The sequence below is a fragment of the Mya arenaria genome, chromosome 10, assembly GCF_026914265.1.
Source record: "Mya arenaria isolate MELC-2E11 chromosome 10, ASM2691426v1".
Classification (NCBI taxonomy): Eukaryota; Metazoa; Mollusca; class Bivalvia; order Myida; family Myidae; genus Mya; species Mya arenaria.
In genome coordinates, this window is record NC_069131.1 from 13,307,656 (window position 1) to 13,329,417 (window position 21,762).

General features: G+C 38.6%; 1 protein-coding gene across 17 annotated transcripts in view; it reads right to left on the bottom strand.

Annotated features, from left to right (window-relative positions):
• The window catches only part of LOC128205520 (protein scribble homolog), an 82,860-nt gene extending 65,999 nt beyond the window's left edge, over positions 1-16,861 (bottom strand). For all 17 annotated transcript variants that reach the window (XM_052907237.1, XM_052907233.1, XM_052907248.1 and 14 more), the window contains exons 1-5: positions 16,552-16,861; positions 16,338-16,455; positions 12,149-12,230; positions 8,945-9,034; positions 4,942-5,062 (exon numbers count right to left, since the gene is read on the bottom strand). In XM_052907237.1, coding sequence (XP_052763197.1) covers positions 4,942-5,062; positions 8,945-9,034; positions 12,149-12,230; positions 16,338-16,455; positions 16,552-16,713 — 573 coding nt within the window. In that variant the 5' untranslated portion in view covers positions 16,714-16,861. The remainder of the gene's footprint in view (positions 1-4,941; positions 5,063-8,944; positions 9,035-12,148; positions 12,231-16,337; positions 16,456-16,551) is intronic.
• Positions 16,862-21,762: the final 4,901 nt, after the last annotated feature.

A 21,762-nucleotide genomic window follows, 5' to 3' on the forward strand; every position in this document is an offset into this window, starting at 1 on the left:
GTGCAGTGTGGACAGTACTCGTCCTTAAAGACGTACATGCCCTAATACATGTACAGTGAGGACAGTACTTGTCCTTAAAGACGTACATGCCCTTATACATGTACAGTGAGGACAGTACTTGTCCTTAAAGACGTACATGCCCTAATATTTGTACAGTGTGGACAGTACTTGTCCTTAAAGACATACATGCCCTTATACACCTGCAGTATGGGGGGCTTTGTTTCTACTTGCCTAATCATGAGACTTGAGCAGTGTTAAACCAGACTCAAAACTAAAAGGATGGCATATTCTGCCATAAACATTGAAATGGCAGCCAATATTGGTATTCTAGCACATCTGATCACTATCTGCATGTAACCCACTACCTCAGTGTAGAACAGTTCTTTCAAAACTAATATTATAAACAACACTTTTTACTAACACTTATGATAAATAGTGAAAACAAAAGTTGTTTATAATAGAAGTAATCATGCTGGAAAGTTCAATTTTACACGCACCCTGTTCACATAATAGGCCAAATACGGTACATACAAACCGCATTGACAGTCAAATACCTCCAGACAACACATAATAACTGAGATGTCAAACTCAATGTTTCCTAGATTTGCTGGTCTATACATTTTGCTAGATTTGCTGGTCCGTACATTTCTCTCATTTCACAGAAAGGAAAAAAGAAAGAGACAAAATCATGCACAAAACAATAAGCACATGAAATCAAGCATGGACAGATAAGCTTACAAGAACGACCGCAGAAATGAGGAGGTAGAAACAGTAAAAATAGACCTTGCTTGCCTTTACATTAATATTTTTTTATCCAAGTCTGCATTTGGATAAATAGCTTTCAGTTCAACTGCTAAACCAATCACTGCATTCAAGAAAACCACGAAGATTATTTTAAATGTCAAACCAATAGAACCTATTGATAACACCACTATGAGCAGTGTCTGTGTTTTTCAGTTCATTTATTATCACACTCCACTTGGGCAAGCCCCATAATATTATGGGAGGTGCTCTGATAAGAAAATTAGTCATATTATGTTTTTGGAGCAAAGTGCACCCTGGTTAGAGCTACCCCTGTTCTTTAACATGCACCAGTGTATTAAAGTACTGTCAGACAGGACCCCCATTTAATGGCCCTCCCCAGAAGACGATTAGAATATTTTCAGTGGTGCAGCAGGGCAGGGAGTTCAACAAGACATTAAAAAAAAAATCATACAAGGACATAAGAAACCAGACCTGAAGAGCCACTCCTCTTAAAGTGCACCTCCTTGTTACTATTAAATAATGAATGTCTAAAGTTATAATCATCCATCTATAAAAATAATATCATGATAGCAAGTTGATGCTGATTTTCTTAAATACATGTACAGAAAAAATACTGACATCCTCCATTGGACAACATATAATTTTGAACACTATATAGTTCAACCAACTATAATAGAAATGTGTGAGTATGCCTTTAACTTAATATCTGCTGTAAACGGAGATAAATCAGCGGAGTGGTTCCTTATTCCGGTAAGTGGAACTGCACGGAACTTGAATACACCCACGCCCACTTGTCAGGTTGGTGGAACGAAACAACCCAATTAGCAATGCCTTTCCTGGCGTTAATATAGAAACTGAGAGAGCATTTCAAGGCTAAGATGATGCCAAAAATAATCTCTGTTGAAGATTAAAGTACAAAACAGACAGTAATTATAAGAAGATATAAAGAGAAAATTCGTTGATATATAATTATGTATTATGATAGCTTGCAACATTTCTAATCCACTTCAGTCAAAGGTTTTTAAGCTCCATGTAAACCAACAATTCCTTTCTAGGAAACTCATATTTTTCCAAAGTGACCCTAGGTAAAGAATATAACCTCCGAGGCCCATTTTAATAAAGGATTTTTACCCGTAACGTCGAAAGTCTCAAATGTCACCAATACAGCATGTTGATTGTGTTCATTTCCTTTGCTTTGGTGTTAAATATGTGGCAAAATATGCAAAATAATGAAAATATGAAACTACAATTTTTTCAGTTTATGTCTAATATCTTGATTGAAACAGGCCACTGAACATAAACTTATCTCATTCAAAATGTTTTCAGTGTGCCAAATGTTTTTAATTGTATGCACTAGTGGTTAGAAGCCCAGATTATTTTTTGGCTAAGCATGGGGAAAGGCACAATTTTACAAGTACTATTTATTTTGTAAACACAAAACATCCTTAAATGTCAAATCCAATATACAGCAGCCATTATGTAATAGATAAAAAACAAGACATGTTTGTCAAACATTATGCCCCCCTGAGCGCCATGTTGTCAGGATTATATGGACAATTGAATGAAATATGCATGGACCGAAATGACAGCTGGTTTGTCATTGGATGCCGTTGAGTGAGTTTTAAGATTATGACCATTCAAAGTGTGAGGAAAGAGTGTGTTATGACCATGACCTTTGACCTCAAAATCCATAAGAGTCATCAGCTGGTCACAAAAAATCTAAATGTCAAGTTTGAGGGCCATGGATGCAGGCATTGACAAGTTATCACACAGACAAGATTTTTTCGTTCAAGGTCACTGTGACCTTGACCTTTGACCACATGACCCCTAAATTCATAAGGGGTCATCTACAGATCAGACGCAACATCAAATCAAGTTTGGGAGCCATGGGTGCAGGCATTGTCGAGTTATCTCTGAAACATTTTCTCATTCAAGGTCACTGTAAACTTGACCTTTGACTCGATAACTCCTAAAATCAATAAGGGTCATCTACTTGTCAGGCCCAACTTCCATATCAAGTTTGATGACCATAGGTCTAGGCATTGTTGAGTTATCACTAGGACAAGCTTTAAAATTATTTACCATTAAAGGTCACTGTGACCTTGACCTTTGACCCAATGAGCCCTTAACTCAATAGGGGTCATATACTGGTCAGGCCCAACCTTCATGTCAAGTTTGATGACCATACGTCCAGGAATTGTTGAGTTATCACTTGGACAAGCTTTGGTCTACCGACATACCGACCGGCTGACATGTGCAAAGCAATATAGACTTTTTTGGAACTTTCACAGTAGTTTACCTTTCATGAAGGATGGCTGGACTTCAAACATGTTTTTCTACGGTCCATTCTAGTATTGCAGTTTTCATTCATAGTGGCAGAAGCTCTGCCCAAGCCACCTTGGTGAGTGAATACTATCACCATTAGGACTGTGTATAATAAGCTACTGTGAAATCATTTATTTTTGTTGGCATGAAATTTCGTGGTTTTCCCAAATTTTATATTTTCGTGGGTACTTAAATTCATGGTTTTTTATCCTGAAAAAAAATCCGAAACTGCGATCATCCTAAATCGTCTGCATTATCTCCATGCGCTCGGGGCACATGATTTCCCTCTTTTACGTCATACGGTTTATGACACTCGCAATAGTGGTACAACATGCCAATTAGTGCATATACCCATGTCAATTATAAATTTAATTGAAAATTAAGGTCATAAAAGAAGATGCACCCTGATCAGCGAAGCCATTGAATACTAATTAAGAATTTTGTAAACTGTGAAAACACTGAGAAGGTGCGTATATTTGAGTAAACAATCAATGTAATCGATTGAAAAAAAATGAGTACCGACATTCAAAATGCGCATCTTGTAAACCTGGTGATTTTCATGAATAGCACACGTTACAGCACCTGTTTCTGTCATTTGGTTCATAAAAAAAAACAATGAATTGATTTAGTTTGTTATTTGTTAAAGGCAATTATAATATATTAACAAAACAATAATAGTAAGATATACTGTTAGTTCGATATTTACGCTGTATACCGCTGTATACCGCTGTATACAGTGACCTCACTAAAGAAAATACTATGTACGTACATAACATAGTATGGTCATAACAAGGCAATTAAATAGGTGAATAAAATAATTATATTTCGTGGATCACCCCACCCACAAAAACCACGAACATTAATGTCCCACGAACATTAATGATTTCACAGTATGTTTGTAAAACATGTATGCCCCCATATAAATGGCAGTACCTTATTCATTCCGCATAAATTGTCTGTAGGGCAATTTAAGGTCATGACTGACATCCCTTCCAAGTTTAATGATAGTATGTTTAGTTATGGTTCGATCAGTTCTAAATGTTTCCAGTAAAACATGTATGTGTTTTCGCGATAGCAGTGAATTTGCTATTAAAAATTGATAGTATAAGGTTAAGAATACAGGCAATGCAAATTATACAAATATACACATAGCTGCTTAATGGTTTAAAGTGGTAACCAATTTGTTTATAATAATATGGCAATGGTCAATTACTTTCGAGCAAAACATTGGACTTATTAATAATCATTGTTGTTGTTTTTTAAATACCTGCTTTGAAGATGACCATGATTGTGGTCAATCTTGTGAACTTGACCAGTGATATGTAGAAGTAAAAATTAATAGGGATCTACAATTGGACACTTCATGTCATGACAACCACCCGACAAAGTCAAACAACCGTTGGTCCAAGTATTCTCTTCATATTGATTGGACAAGATCTTCAGGTTCAAGGTCAATGTGAGCTTGATCTTTGACATGTAAACCTCAAAATCAAAAGCCTCATCTGCAGGTCAATCGCTCCTCCAACTTCGAGGACCTTTGGCCCACACCAACTCTAGTTATCAATTGGACATTTTTTTGTGTTCAAGGTCACCATGATTGTGACCTTTGACCAACTGACCTCAAAATCATGACCAACCTCTCTATCAAAGTTGAAGACCATACATGTAAACATACTCCAGCTATAAATCAAAAGAGCTTATTGTGCAAAAGGTCACCAAGACTGTGACCCCTTACTAGAACATCAAACAGTAAATGGTTGATCAATCAACTGACTGACCCACCAAGATATGCATTTAGCAATATACCCCTGCTACTAGGTATCATTTCATGTCTAAGGGGTTTCTACATACCAGTTCATCAATCTCGTTGCTCCCCAGGTCTAGACTTTCCAGCTTCACGAGGAAGGACATGGACGCTGGAAGCTGGCGTAGCATGTTTTCCCGTAGCTCCAGGTGGGCCAGGCTACTGAGGCTGGAATATAAAAGACAACAGTGTGTATATACACTATAACATAAACACAACAGTATGTAAACTCTCTATAACACAATATAATGTAAACTCTATAACACAACAGTGTCAGTGTGCATTTATACATTCTATAACACAAAAGTGTGTATAGATTATAAAAACAGTATATAAAACAACTGTGTGTATACACTTTATAACACGACAGTGTGTATACACTCTATAACACGACAGTGTGTATACACTCTATAACACGACAGTGTGTGGAGACTTTATAACACAGCAGTGTGTATACACTCTATAACACAGCAACATGTATACACTCTATAACACAGCAACGTGTATACACTCTATAACACAGCAGTGTGTATACACTCTATAACACAGCAGTGTGTATACACTCTATAACACAGCAGTGTGTATACAATCTATAACACAACAGTGAAACAACTTCTCTGTATAAATGTTCATCAAAATAACGCATGATAACCCAAAATATATTTGGAAAATGACCTCAAAGTCATCATAACAAATTCAAATTTCTAACAATACCACATCTAATTGTTCTCAGAATTCATATTATCAATTCTTGACTGTTTCCCCTGCTAAATTCTTGTAAACATCATCACAAATATTTAATGAAATTGCAAGATGAACAGCCTGAGTTTTGTGCAAACACAATACATTTTTAGGCTCATCAACTTTCTATTTATATGAATCTCAATCAGTGATGTTGCAGAAAATTTAAAAACCAGATGTTCTGAAAATGAGACACCTTGCTGCTACCAATGACTTGTTTTTTTCTCCTTGTTCTTGCAAACTATAGCTCATGTTATAATTGCATGCTCAATCATATTTTAATAAGATCAGTTTAAGACATTTCTAAACATTTTCCGAGGAAGCAAATGGCTTTCCTTCTTTTTTAAATAGAGTTCTTTCAACCTCTGTTAAATACCAGCGAAATAATATGTTAACATTCCTTTTACATTAAGAAATCCTATGGCCAATAATTCTGTCAGGGATGCGATTGACCTGTCCGATGAAGGGAAGGTTTTCGGGCCGCTTCAGGCCTCCAATGAGGTAAAAGCAGCATGTCCAGAGGCAAAACTAGCTTTAAGAACCTCTTTTGAATGGTTTTCATATTGTTTGGTGAGGTGGGGGGGGGGGGGGGGGGGGAGATCCTTGGAAATCAGAGAATCCCCAGACAAATCATATCCTTATGGGGCCTTGAAAGAACATTATTGCCAACAGTATTTGATGAAGTAACAAGCTTACTTGTTCATCAGATACCTTAAATCATGTTAGACACAAAAACAAACCCTGATAATGCAATAACTTTGGGTTGATTACTTTTAAGAACATATCATGATCTGAAAATTTTCTGGTTTTCTTATAAGAGGAATATAAATCAGAGCAATATACATATTATGGCCATCCTTACCAAATTAATGTTTGCAGTATTTTTTAGCAATTAAGTTATGATTTGTATTGAACCAAAGAACAGCAAACCTATAATTTCGATCATTGTTTTTGATGTTATTGATATGCTCACTACTACCATAGTATTGAGAATATTTAAGGCAAAGAAATCACGGAAGAAAACTCACTTGGGGCATTTTCAGTATATCTGGCGAGCCAAAGCAAACAATTTATTATGCATGGCCTTAAACAAAGCACTACAAAATACAGCCCAACAGTTTTCTGTGCAAAAAATATTAACACTAATTACAGAAAGTAATTTCTTCCATGATCAAGACAAAACTGGGCACCCTGTAGACTGGGAATACACCATAATTAAGACGGAGACTCCTGATTTGTCCCCTGGGATGGCAGTTGTTTTGTGTTGATACGATTTATGATTTCTACACATCAATACATACTCTACTGTAGTCTAGTTTGTTCTATGAAGTGCAAAAGTAAGAGTAAGGCATTGTTACAGGCTAACAACTGTTGAAGTGGCAGACTACCATTCAATAAGTTAACTGGTGTTTTTGCAGCTCATCACTAAAAGTCTTCTATCATTTGTTAATGTTCTAAGGCCAAAAAATATAAAGTGGTTTTGACAAGGTTACATCCATTTCAAAAACAGATACTATGGGAAAGAAAGCTTTCTTCTTCTTTTTTATAGGGCTTTATATACACACTTAAATTATTATTTTATTTTTTTGAATTTACCAACTGACTAAAAACGGTAGGGTCAGCGCCTATTTCGTAGGTAGGGTCAGTTTACCTGAACCAAATGTTGGATTTTTTAGGCCTAATTAAAGGAACAGCACTGTTAAGAAAATTATACTATTTTATTTCTCAGGATAATGCATATGCCTTCCTCAAGACAACCTACATGTTCGTACGTTCTTAACTTAACCGTAAATGAGGTAGCAGTTTAAAAAATCCAAGCAGGTTTATTACTACTAGCAGTAACTAACCACTCTTGCTTCTGAAAATCTAAAAAAAGATGGGATTTTTTGGGGGTAATTTTATAGGAAGATCTTATTGTTTCACCATTTACCTGATGAGAATTTTAGGAATGTTTTCAAGATGGTTCATATGTTTATACAATCTAATAACAGTGCACTGATGGTTAACTTGTAAACGTATATACACTTTATATTTATGATAATAATAAGCCTTTCGCACTAAATATGCCTCCTGGCTTATATACTCTGACCTTCGCCAAGCTCAGTCAGAAAAATATCAATTCTTAAACATTTCCAATTAAATGCTTTCTTCCCATAATGAGTTTCAATACATTATTGAGCATATATATCTCAATGCAAATCAAGATTGAGATTTCAACAGTGCACAATTAAGCACAAGCCTCAAGACCTGCAATCGTTAAATGCTTTTCAGGCTTACTTATTTTGCATTTTATATAGCCGGGCTTGTTGACAATTTTTGATGATCACTCTTGTGGAAGAATTCTAGCTTGTCCAAATTTGATGACTATTTAATACAATTGAAGAATACATTTTTAGAGCATTCTTTCAGAAATCACTGTAAATACTTTGCACATTTGTACCTTCTTAAGCATATAAAATAAAAATTTAAGACCAGTTGGTTTAGCAAGACCACCTTAAAAAGGCCAAGGGATAAAAAGACAATATGGGACAGCAACGCATCAAGCAAAAAGGGTAATGTGGAAAGCGCAATTGAAACCAAATGTTCAAATTTAATTCCTTGCCCTAATTTCCCCAAGCTACAGTCACACCAAAGCTAGACCCAACACATACCACCCCAGATTAAAACAGAACACCCTTAATTAAGAGATATATTGATCTGGGGTGGTCCGGGATTGTCCTGAATGAAATTGAGTCGATGGTCCCTCGAAAGTCTCAAAATATCAGAACAGCCCGAACCCAACAAGGCACTTCAAAGGGATGGACATCAAGCTAACACGGATTACCACCACGGCAGTGCCACAAACCGGCCAGGAATGACTTGACCATCCCAGACCAACACAGTGTCAATACAGATGATAACCCGGATAGTACCAGACCAACCCGGATCAACTACAAACTGTCACTGACCTAACACAGACCACCCTCGAGTGATCCATGTCCTACACAACATGCTAAGTCTCCGAGGATCAACATGATCCCGATCGGTCAAATTTAAGTCCATGATTATCCAGTACAATAAGGGTGGTCACTAGGACTAGAACTTAAATTAGCTCATTTCATTAAGCCAAATTCTTACCTTAATATAAAATATTAGTTAGTTGTGATTATCATTTATAAAGATAATTTTTCTTAATGTAAGCATGACTGTTTTTTTAACACAAATGACATTTTACCAGAACAAAAATAGTGAGCTTAGCTTAATCCTGCTATAAGGGACCTAAGCTTAATTTGGGGCCAGTGCAACATGGCAAGGTGTAATATAACATACCTTCCAATGTCCTTTGGCAGCCAAGACAATGAGACATCATTGAGTCCAAGTCTTGTCAAGTTCCGTAACTGCGTAATCCCTGCTGGTAACCTGCAACAGGGGAAAATCATCTTTAAATAAAGGTCAAATTTGAGGGTTATGACATATTGGGGACATAGGGAAATTTGATTCTATGGCTGTGTGCGGTATGTGCCTGTCATGATGAATTTATAACTATAATTTTCTGCATTATTTGCAAAACAGGTACATGATGTCTTTAAATAATAATTTAAACTTTAAAATAATATCTATCAAACATAAACTTATTGGCTATGATCAAAGAATATTCAAAATGATTACTATTTATGAGAAAAACCTCTACCATTTTAAACAGTTCCATTTTTCTTTTTTCGACCACCCAGTCTACATTTCTGCCAAAAAAAAATGTAAAAAGAGGAGTGGCCTTAAGTATTATGTGCTGACACTGACTTACACGCCTCTGTGCAGGTTTGCCAGTGGTTCGGGTCATAGTTCTTAATCCTAACAAAGAGAGAAAAGTATGCACTTTATACTCCATAACATGGCATTACAAGGACTCCGGGAAATGTGAAATTGAACAGCCCATCTCATGTCAAAACCAATATAACACACAATTAGCCCAATCTATACACGATCTGAATGTAATAAGAGTTTTAGCACTCTTGAAAACCTACAAGAGAAGACTTATAAAGTATATTAGGAGAGAGGACAAGAAGGAGACAATCTTCCTATTCGATATTTCTGTCTTACAGTGAACTTTTCTCAGATAATCAGTGTTCTGCCAAGGACACGCCTTTGCGCCATTGGCGCAGAAAAAATCAGGATGGCGCAACAAAATACCTGTAGACCCGCCTGTTTTTCGAAAAGCTGTTTTGACTTAATAGAATTTTCGAAGAGCCGTTTTGACTTAATTGATTTCTTTTTTAGAAGTTTTACAGCACAGCGTTCATTCGATAAAACAACGATTTTCATTGGTCCGTATACGTGTAACTATCCAATTGCAAGGGATAGTATATTTTTTTTACTAAATTGTAAATTATTGTGGTTTCTTCTGAATAAACATTATAAAGATACATTCCCAAACCTACTGACCCTTGCTGAACTAGCTCTGTCTGCGCCAGTACACACAGCAGACTGTGAAAGGGGTTTTAGTGCCCAAAACAGAGTAAAAGCCTCACAGAGGAATAGGCTATCACCAGAGGTTGTGGATGACCTGCTTGTCATGAAATTAGAGGTGGGAGATATGAACAAATTCAATTTCAATGAGGCCTTGGTGCATTGGAGGAATGCAAAACAGAGGAAAATGTTCGTGGGTGGGGAGGGTTATACAACACATTGACATGTGAAACTGTTTATTAACATATAACATTGTGTCTCATTTGTGCCATGTTTAATTTTGTTCTAAATGTTAAATGGTTCTGTCCAATATTTGAGCATACTGATGTCATGTGGATGTTACACCATGTATATAATGGGTAAATAAAACACTTTCATTTTTCCCCTGGAAAGGTCATGGCCCTTCACTTTTGAAAACGGCCCCTAATTTTCATGACTACTGGGCCATTCGGCCCAATCTTTTTCAATCCATGGCAGAACACTGGATAATGTTATAGTCTAATCCTGTATAATGTCCAAAATTGAATTTAACTTCATACACTTAAGGTTTGAAATCAGATTAACTATTTTAATATACATTAAGATAATGGATCCAGACATTTTTTTCATCTATAATGAATCTCATCCAGGTCCATCTTCTTCTGAGTGCATTTGTTATTAGTGTTAAATATAGAAGACTTTTATTTTTGGGTTTAAAGGTGCACTCTCTTTTTAATTACGAAATAAAGTGAGGCAAATCCTAAGGAGTGTTAAAACAAAAATACCAAAAGCTGGAACCCTTCAGTAAAGTTTGATGTTTGCTCAAGTATCGTCTTTGAAGACCACATTTGCGTTTATAACGTGATTGAAAATTAATTATGTCTGTGGTGTTGCATGGTTGATTGACATTATCATGTGATGTTGTCAATGTATCCTTAACAGGTCAACATATCCACCACTTTCTTTAAAGCCCCAGTGGCCATGTGGACTAGCCAGCTGTTTTCTAATTATTTCTTGACTATACCGGCAAAGGTTTGAACCCCACTAAAACCAAAATACTTTTTTAATGCTTTAACTGTATTTTTTTCAGCAACTCCGATATCATAGAGTAAAATAATGATAAAATAAGTGTTTTCTGATGCATTCAACCGGGAAAGCTAATTTTTGGTCCAAAAACATGAACAAATCCCTTTAAAGTATTAATAGTGGGGTACAATTGTAATAAATCTCCAACTTACAGGGGGTTTTCAGACTACATTGGAGCCAGATTTTAGCCCCATTCCCAAATTTAAAACATACTTTTTTTATAACTGTTAACAGCTAACAGATATATATTTTTGTTATATAGTTTAATGTTTTTTTGTTTTAATAAAAAAATTCGACCCCCAAACCACTTTCGTATGGAAAAGTTGTTGTTTTCCTTATTATTTTCTGCCTTTTATTTATATTCTTGTTTGTTTCAAAGTAGAATTGTAGTTTCCACTTTAGTCAAAATGGCGCCTTTTGCCCTACCAGAAAGACCCCAGGCCCATACTATAAATGGAGAGAAAAATAAACACAGCCGCAAAAACACCCATTTGAAGCATGTCTATATTAGCATATATAAAGGCATTAACAGAAAACCTAGTGTTGGGAATCGGTTCCAGTTTGACTATCGATAATCGGTTCCACTCAAGTAACAGATTATCGAAAGTACAATTGGTTTTTGACATTATCTTAATTCTAGTACAATTTTACAATAACTCGTAATCCTCGACTATGCTTATGTTATGCCTATGTTTATGTTGAATTTATTTAGTGTTTTTGTCGCTTTCGGCCATATTGTTAATGATAACAACTGAACACTTCCAAATGAATAAACTAACTAAAACGAGAAAATTGGCAGGAATTAACTGAACGCAAATAATGAAAGGAAAGAAGTAAAACAACACTCAGGTTGAAAACTTGAATTGATGATCGGCTTTGACCAAATAATCGATTGTCCCCAATGTGAGGCCCAACCAATCATTTTTTTATTATAATCGATCATCGGAACATCACTAAGAAAACCACTATACCGTAAGACCTCATTATATGCATACATGTACTTACGGGGCAACAAGTGGGTTGCTGCTGATGTCAAGGACCTGAAGGTTCTTGCAGAACTTGATGTTCTCTGGAATTTCTCCAATGTCTGAAATATACAACACATTATGTCTGAATCTGAATGTCTGAATGCTGTCTGAAAATACAGGGATTTATAACACATTCACAAACTTTACAGTCTAACGACATAATTATACAGCTCATTTTAAAACATGTCTGAAATATACACATCTTACACAGCGATCTAATTGTTGAAGCTGATTTAATACTTTGACCAGTTGAAGCAGGGTTACATTGTATACGGACTCATTGAGAACTGTTTAATTTGGAAAACTTGTCTTACGACCAAGTGTGTAATGGTTTGAATTGGCACAAAAAAAATCTTGATTTCAGAACTTTGTTAATTGAAATTATCTTATGATAGTATCATATTCATAGTTTCATTTTTCTACTTCATAATTATTTGAGTGAATTGAAATTTATTCATTTATTATTAAAAATAAACATAAAGACAATCATTGAAATTAGACTTGTGGATGAACAACCTCGAATTCTTATACTCTTGCTTGGCATCAAATTTTTTAACAAGCCCTGCATTATTTAATTAAAGAGCAAGCCCGGAAGACATTTTACCAGTGCAGGGCTGGTGCGCTTGCTTTAATTTCGACCACTGTAAAGAGATAAAAAAAATCAATATGTTACTATTTATGACTGTTTATAACAAGATACAGTTTTAAGATGAATAAAGTTAGCCCTTAAATCCTTTATTGAAATGGGCCCCAGGTTTTCTTTCAGCTGTATTTGGGTGAACTGTCACATTATGATGCCAATTCTCTGGCCATCCACGATAATAACTTGATGTACCAAATTAGAATTAGATCTCTTCAGAAATTCTTAAATCTAAAAATAAACATCTATTTCAGACATTGGCTTTCAAGAACTAAGAAATTTCAGTTGTGCCAATATTTTAAATTACAATTTGGAGACAGAATAAACGCAAAAACAAATGTTATTCAGAATCTCTCAATCAGAATGATATATATTAAGCACATCTGTAGAATTTTAGCCAGGTTTTAAAAAGGGCAGGTGGCTGCAGAAGAGACACAGGGAGAAAAGGGCACATAGTGTCTAGCTGTGAAAAATTTGAACATTATCAATTTCACAGAAAATGTTTGGAATTCTGCTTAATTGAAGCTTGAATCAAAGGTCTGAACTGCCAAATATGTAAAATTCATAAAGTTTGTATGATTTTATAAAATAATAGTATTTTAAGTCATACTCAAAACAAAGAAATATTTCATTGTCTTCTGCATTAAATTCTATGAAGGCAGAAGGGTGTCCATGCTCGTCTCCATGAGAGCTGAAGGGTGCCACCGAAAAAGGACAGGGAGAAGTACCCTTATATAACTCATTCGCTAAAAACCCTAACATCACAGTCATTGCAATCCGACTTGTGGATTAACAAGCCAAAATTCTAACATTGTTATGAAATTCAAAATTTGCAAAGTTGAGCTTATTTCCCACCCTCACATCTGAATGATAGATATAAATAAGCAGATTATTCAATTCAAGAAAGAAATCATTGTGCCTCATACTCTATAATCATGACAATTGATCATGTGTGTAACATGCAGTGTGTCAGGCACCAAGGCAGTGTATTATAGGTATTATTTACCCATGACATTAACTCATTTCATAAGAATGGACAGGGATGTGATTGACCTGAAAGTTGAATGGCTGAAACCATTATGGCAAGGGCTTTGGGGTGGCACCAAGCTTTTTAGTAGCCATTTTTGGGGCTGTCCTTTCTTCCAATTTCAAAATAACATCAAAATTATTTTTAAAAAAACCTTCACATCCACTGCAATTCATGGACAATAATATCTCTGATGGAGGTCAGACACAGGAATACTTAAGAACAAGCTTGTGTCAAAATGCTGGGATAAATCTCCATCTTTTATCCTAAAAAATACTTGGCATATTCCCTATGGAGCAATAAACTAATTGTTTTCTAACTGCTGGAAACAGTATGCAAATATTAATGATTATTCCTTCCTTAACCAGCAGCTACAATGATTAAAGACCACAATCTGAATCACATCATTCCAATACCAAAACATAATGCTTATAAAGAAGTCACAAAATTCTTTCATTTTTCATGGTATGAATAACCATACTTGGCATTTGTTTTTTTAATAAAATGCATTGTTAAGGTTGAAGAGCACATTTGACAAAAACAAGTTAGAAATGAGTTTAATTGGAATAGTTCTTTGTTTCAACAACCAGATATACTAAGCGTATAATTATTATGTATTTATAATCTTATAATAGTCTTTTTAAACAAAATCATAAAACTAGTTGATTATCTAAAGCATTTAATTCTAATAAGGCAGAAGAGCTATCATGCTGGTGAGTGTGTGGTCTCCCCTTGGTCATTTTGAAACCTTTAAAAGAAATTAAAGACTATTAATGGCACCTTTTCTTTATTATTTTTTCAAGCAATAAGTTTGAATTAGAATTCTTTCATTTGCATTAAAACAATGACTTTCCATCAAAGGTCGCATATCATAAGATGTACCTCATTTTACACACATGAATATACGTGAAGTTGAACACCTCATTGATAACATGCGCGGTGGTTTCAAATTGAGTCAATTGTTAAAAAAATAGTATAAATCACTGAATATTTTCCGCAGTGTAAACATGTGGGGGATATTGATGGTAATATTTTAATAAAACATACCTTCATGCACACTAAACATACATTTCTGGTAAAAATGGGTATATATTTGAATACAATTTATCATGTGTTTCTGGTCAGGATATAAAAATCTGACCTGAGAACATGCATGTTAGCCGCAACACAGCCTGTCCAAGGGTCAGATTTTTCAATATGGACCGGTAAAACATAATTGATATATTTTCTCGCATACCTTAAATTATCAAGTTGAGGAAGAGTTGATGTAAAAAATGCATTTTGGCATATCATCAAAAAGTGTGTGATGTCATGAAGCGCAGAAATTTTAGATCACTTTTGACATCAATATTTAAACAAATTTTGACAATTATTTATTTTCATTTCAATAAAAAGTTTTGAATACTTATTTTGCACTTTATTAAAATGCATGGCTAAATTCAAGAAAGAACGTCTTATCTGCCTGAGTAACCTCAATCACGGTTAACTTAAAGTTTAAGGTTTGCAAGAAACAGAAAATCATGTGTATGAGATCCAGTAAAAGTATCCGGGCCTTTAGCTACAATAATGAGCGATCAGGGATACTTTTTTATTACTTTGACATTTCTTATGTATCCCTGTAACGCTACAACTCTCTACCATTTAACAACGGGCGAAATGATATACTGAAATAATATGCATTGATGTTGAAAAATAATGACAAAGTTGTTCAATTTTTATCCGACAGTGATCTGAACTGGATTAAATTTATCATTAGAGTTGTTATTTTCACATTAATATATTATGGGTCACAAATACCGTTATACATGTACACAACCAGTCAGATTTGTCCCAGATTTACCGATATCGGGATACTTATAAACAATCGACACTTGTAAGTGTTTTATGATAACTTAACATGTTTTTTGGGCATACTGACATAACTTAATATGTGTTTAATAGTAGGCAATAATATTTTCGTAGAAATTTGAATTTATAACGGAGATAATTTCAAAATTGTGGCCGCGAGAATTCTCTGCGCAAGGACCGCTTGCTACTTTTTGCTGGGATGGTGGACATCACGAGTCTGCCATATTAAAAAAATCGTCAAAAGACTTGTTGACGGCCATTTAGGTGGACTACCGGGCCTTGGGCTAATTGAAAAGATGGCAACTCGGCAAGCATCTTTTCAGCTTCCGAACCCGACCTCAGGTAATATATATGAAACCTTATGATCAAGGTGAATTAACTTTTGTTTTATATACATTCAATTATATAACTTGATAATTATAGAAAGATAATGCAAGCATAACATATTTTCACCATAAAATGACCACAATGTCCATTTTCTGATATGAACACCTTAACAAGAACCACCTGTGCTGGTTTGTACCCAGCTTCCTTTTACACCTGGATAATGACACACTCTAGGAAAATCCAATATGGCGGAGACCATAAAATGTAGGTCAATAAAGTGCCGGTGTTTACTAGAAGAGCATACACTTATCCAAGGTTTCATACCATTTCTGCTGATGTCAAGTTCGACCATGTTGACCAGCTGAGCGACGTCAGGGGGCAGTTTGGAAATTTCATTGTCGCTAAGAGTCACAGTTCGCAGTTGAACGAGACGAAAGAAATTCTGAAAATAGAAAATGGTACCCGAGAAATTTCAGCAAAGTTGTGATGAAATGCGAATGAATGCCATTAAAACTATATACCGTTAAAAATGTCAAACCTTCGGCAATTCTCTGATACTGTTTGCATCAAGAAATAACTCCTCTAGCGATCTTGTATAGCGCATTACATCGTCGGGTACAGATTGTAAATTGCAATGTCGTCTATCTATCCACTCCACTTGGCGATTACACGCCTTAAAAATAGGAATACACTTAAACATGGCACTAAAATTCCACTAGGTCACTGCGGGCAACATGTGACTAAATTAAATCAATTAATATATCAACACAAAGAGGGGAAATCGTCACTTTTTACAAGAAATAAGAGGCTACATAACTAAAATTCGAATACTGTATATAGCGTGTGACGTCATAAACAATACCACAATGCATTATTCTTCCTCTATGGGAGGTAACACGATTAATTGGGGCACCTGTCAATTAAAGGTACAACAGTTTCTTCCCTTTACGCATGACATAAAAATGGTTAAAAACACATTTCAAATCGTATCTGTTCATACAATTTTGCAAGTTTAGGATTTTTTTCAATTTTAGTATTTCAGTATACGAACTGAAAAGGGGACCCCAGGAAATTGACTCAATCATTGTTTGGCCGATAACGAGTCATAAAAAGTACCGGGGATTCACTGTTTGCGAGCCGTTTCATTTTTTATGCGCATGACAAATATTTGCGGGTATATTTCTTAAGTAATTGGTCCCAAAATTACTTTAATATCATTTCTGCCCAAACAATGAGGTAAATTCTTATAAAACTAGCTCTTGGTGCATTGGTTCGTATGTGAATGTCACTGCCCCTAGCTGAGTTAAAATTATGATAGTGTCGCGATTAATATAATAATCAGCTAGCAACCTGCCAAGGTTATTTCCGCATGTTCTAATTGTTTGTCATGATACTAATAAAAAGAAGCACATTATCTTTTTTCAGTTTAGTTTAACGGTTTGAAAAAAAAAGATTTGGTTCATCGGTATAAGTGTCGCCTCCGTCACAAAAATACTGACGCCGTTCGAACCCCAAATTGACACCGTGTTCTCAACGTTATTTATTCTGTTTTGAGGCCGGGGTTAAGTACGCATGGCAAGGCAAACTGGTTTCAGGTACCATAAGAAAACAAGCTACCAAAAATGAAAGTAATATAATGTCTTTCATATACAAATAAATCGTCAATTTGGCAACTTTTAAGAGGAATACATCACGGTGGACTTTTTCTCGCGCGAGAGCCCCCAAACCCCAAGTACCACATTTAAACTTTGACGTTTGGCCCATGGAAAGGGGCACATGTTCCCAGTTCTTCGACCCTTCAATAACGGCCAAATTCAAATCTAAGATACGCCGCCAGTCACGTCACGTATATTGGCCTCTCGATCATTATTAACCCAATTATGTATGCCACAATTGAGCTTTTTGATATATTATGCATGGTTACAACTTTCATAACGTAGTCAGTTGTTGTATACTATCTCCTACATACAAGATACAATTAAGATACAATTAAGATACAATCATCTTTATTCAAAAGTCGGGTATATGCTAACAAGAATCGTTAGCTCAATGAGCTAGTTTCCGAAATATATTCTCCATCGTTAAATGTGTCCTTGGTTTGAATTATTCCTAAGTTTAGGCCCGTTGTTATTAAAATTAATAAACGTTTCTTTCCTGACGTGTTCCTTATTTTGGTCAAAACTTTCCATTGATGTCGCCATCATTATCCCCGTTTCGGCGGGTCATTTTTTTACCGGCTCATCTCCGGTCCCTTTAGTTATTGTCGCATTACTAAGTGACTTCGTGCATTGCACGCCACCTTTGTGGGAGTCTGGTGTCCCGAAGTGATTTCTTGGCCTCCAAAATATATATGACGATTAAAAAGTGTTCCCGCGGTCGTGTTTGGCGACCCCTCGACATTTCACCCATTTCCGACGCTGGTATTTTTGCGTGCTACATGTTTGGCATAGTTCGGTCAAGTTTGGGAACATGCTTACCCATCGCATTATGCATTATACCCCATACCATATCCACAACTGACATTTTTCTTGGAACTTAAATATCAGTCCACAATTCAAATGCATTCGACGGTGTAGTGCCCGTATTCGAATTGTGTTGCATAATCGCCAGTTAGTGAAAGTAAAAAAAAAAAAACGTCAGTAACCGGCGTTTCTCGCAGGCGTTGTTTTCCACGATCCGACGGCGGGTCTTTACTAAGTTATCGTCGGTGCCCCGTAAACGTTTGGTGCAATGTATCCTCATCCCGGCTCAATTTTTTTTTCGACCATCGACCCCAAAAGGACACAATGAGATATGAAAACATATCATCACACACTCCCGCTGGTCCGGCGCCATCACCGTGTTCTCGCTGATCCACATGTCATCACAGTGTTCCCGCTGATCCACATGTCATCGCCGTGCTCCCGCTGGTCCACATGTCATCCCCGTGCTCCCGCTGGTCCACATGTCATCCCCGTGCTCCCGTTGGTCCACATGTCATCCCCGTGCTCCCGCTGGTCCACATGTCATCCCCGTGCTCCCGTTGGTCCACATGTCATCCCCGTGCTCCCGCTGGTCCAACGCCATTCCCATGCTCCCGTTGGTCCACATGTCATCCCCGTGCTCCCGCTGGTCCACATGTCATCCCCGTGCTCCCGTTGGTCCACATGTCATCCCCGTGCTCCCGCTGGTCCACATGTCATCGCCGTGCTCCCGTTGGTCCACATGTCATCGCCGTGCTCCCGCTGGTCCAGCGCCATCACCGTGTTCCCGCTGGTCTAACGCCATCAGCGTGCTCCCGCTTGTCCAACGCCATCGTCGTGCACCCGTTGGTCCACATGTCATCGCCGTGCTCCCGTTGGTTCTACGCAACGCCCTCCCCGTGCTTCCGTTTGTCCCGACCGCTCCCCGTGCTCCCGTCGGTCCAGTGCGACCCATCCTCGTACTCCCGCTGACCCAGCGCCCTCCCCATGCTCCCACTGGCCAAACACCCTCCACGTGCTCCCGTTGGTCCCACGCCCTCTACGTGCTACCGTTGGTCCCACGCCCTCTGCGTGCTGCCGTTGGTCCCAAGCCCTCCACGTGCTCCCGTTGGTCCAATGCCCTCCAGGTGCCCCCGTTGGTCCCACGCCCTCCAGGTGCCCCCGTTGGTCCCACGCCCTGTACGAACTCCAGTTGGTTCCACGCATTCCCCGTGCTCCCGTTGGTTATATGCCCTCCCCGTGCTCCCGTTAGTGCAACGCACTATCCGTGGTGCCGTTGATCCCTAGCCCTCTCCGTGCTGCCGTTGGTAATACGCTCTCCCCGTGCTCCCGATGGTACTTCGCCCTCCCGTGCTGCCGTTGGTCCCACGCCCTCCCGTTCTCCCGTTGGTCCCGCACCCTTACGTGCTGGCGTTGGTCACACGCCCTCCGGTGCTGCCGTTGGTCCCACGCCATCCCGTGCTGCCGTTGGTCCCAGCCACTCTCGCGCTGCCGTTGGTCCCTCGCCCTCCCGTGCTTCTGTTGGTCCCACGCCATCTCCGAGCTCCCGTTGGTCCCTCGCCCTCTCCGTGCTCCCGTTGTTCCCACGCCCTTTACGTGCTCCCGTTGGTCCCATGCCCTCTCCGTGCTTCCGTTGGTCCCACGCCCTCCCCGTGCTCCCGTTGGTCCCACGCCCTCTACGTGCTCCCGTTGGTCCTATGCCCTCCCCGTGCTCCCTTTGGTTCCACGCCCTCTACGTGTTCTCGTTGGTCCCACGCCCTCTACGAGCTCCCGTTGGTTCCACGCCCTCCACGTGCTGTCGTTTGTACAACAACCATCCTATGATCCAGTTGTTCCCACCCCCTCAGGCCCCGTAGTCACGTTGGTCCCACGCCCTCAGGCACCGTACTCACGTTGGTCCCACGCCCTCAGGCCCCGTACTCAGGTGGGTCCCACGCTCTCAGGCCCCGTACTCACGTTGGTCCCACGCCCTCAAGTCCCGTACTCACGTTGGTCCCACGCCCCCAGGCCACGTTCTCACGTTGGTCCCACGCCCTCAGGGCCCATACTCACGTTGGTCTCACGCACTCAGGCACCGTACTCACGTAAGTCCCACGCCCTCAGCCCCCGTACTCACGTTGGTACCACGCCCTCAGGCCTGGTACCATGCCCTCAGGCCCCTTACTCACGTTGGTACCACGCTCTTAGGCCCCGTTTTCACGTTGGTTCCATTAACCACGCCCCCAGGCCCCGTACTCACGTTGGTACCACGCCCTCAAGCCCCGTTCTCATGTTGGTCCCACGCCCTAAGGCCCCGTTCTCACGTTGGTCCCACGCACTCAGGCCCCGTACTCGTGTTGGTACCACACCCTCAGGCCCCCGTACTCACGTTGGTACCACGCCCTCAGGCCCCGTGCAGGGCCGTTATTCCCACACCCTCAGAGCCCGTGTTCCGTTTTTCCCAGCCCCTTCCCGTGCTCCCGTGATTCCACGCCCTCCTCGTATTCCCGTTGGTCCCACTTGGTCCCAAATATAATACTTTTTTTATTTTATAAACGATCCACGGAAAGTTATAACGGTAGACAGATGCCTGCTGTCGGCACCGGACACTGGGTCATATACATGCAAGTCACTATGGTCGGCTTTGAATTTGGATCCGTGGTCACCCGTAAGACGGAAAAAGTGAGATTTCTCTCCAGTTTCCCAAACAAAATAAGATTACTCAACTCTCGCGTATTGGTATTTTTTATGCATGTGGGCTGCTCTGTGATAAGTCTGATTCAGCCGTTGTCGTGACCATGTCACCGTGAACAACGGCAGCTAGTCGGGTTTGAAAAAAACCCAGAAGACTGTGTGACTGTCATGATGGGACGTGGGATCGAGTCCCACCCGGGATGGGTCTTAACAAACTATTTGAGACATGTATAGAAATTAATGACGTATTTGTAATGACTGTTCATATTTTTACAAAATCATGCATATTTTGACTCTCGCAATGAACTCAACATGGTAATTTCCGTCTGTTCCCGGAATTACGTTTTTTCACAGTGTTTAATATAATTTGTGACAAACATGTGGATCTAATTACAAGTATCATTGTAAACACAAACACACAAACACAAAACGTACAGGTTATTGTTCTATTTATTTTTTTATAAACATGCATACAGTACATGTATACACCCATTGTGCTTTATTTATTCACTAACATGTATACAATATGCGTAAGAAATGTGTATTAAACCGTCAAAATAATAGATAAAGCAAAAAATCATCAGTAACTATTTCAACTCTTACCAATGAAAACA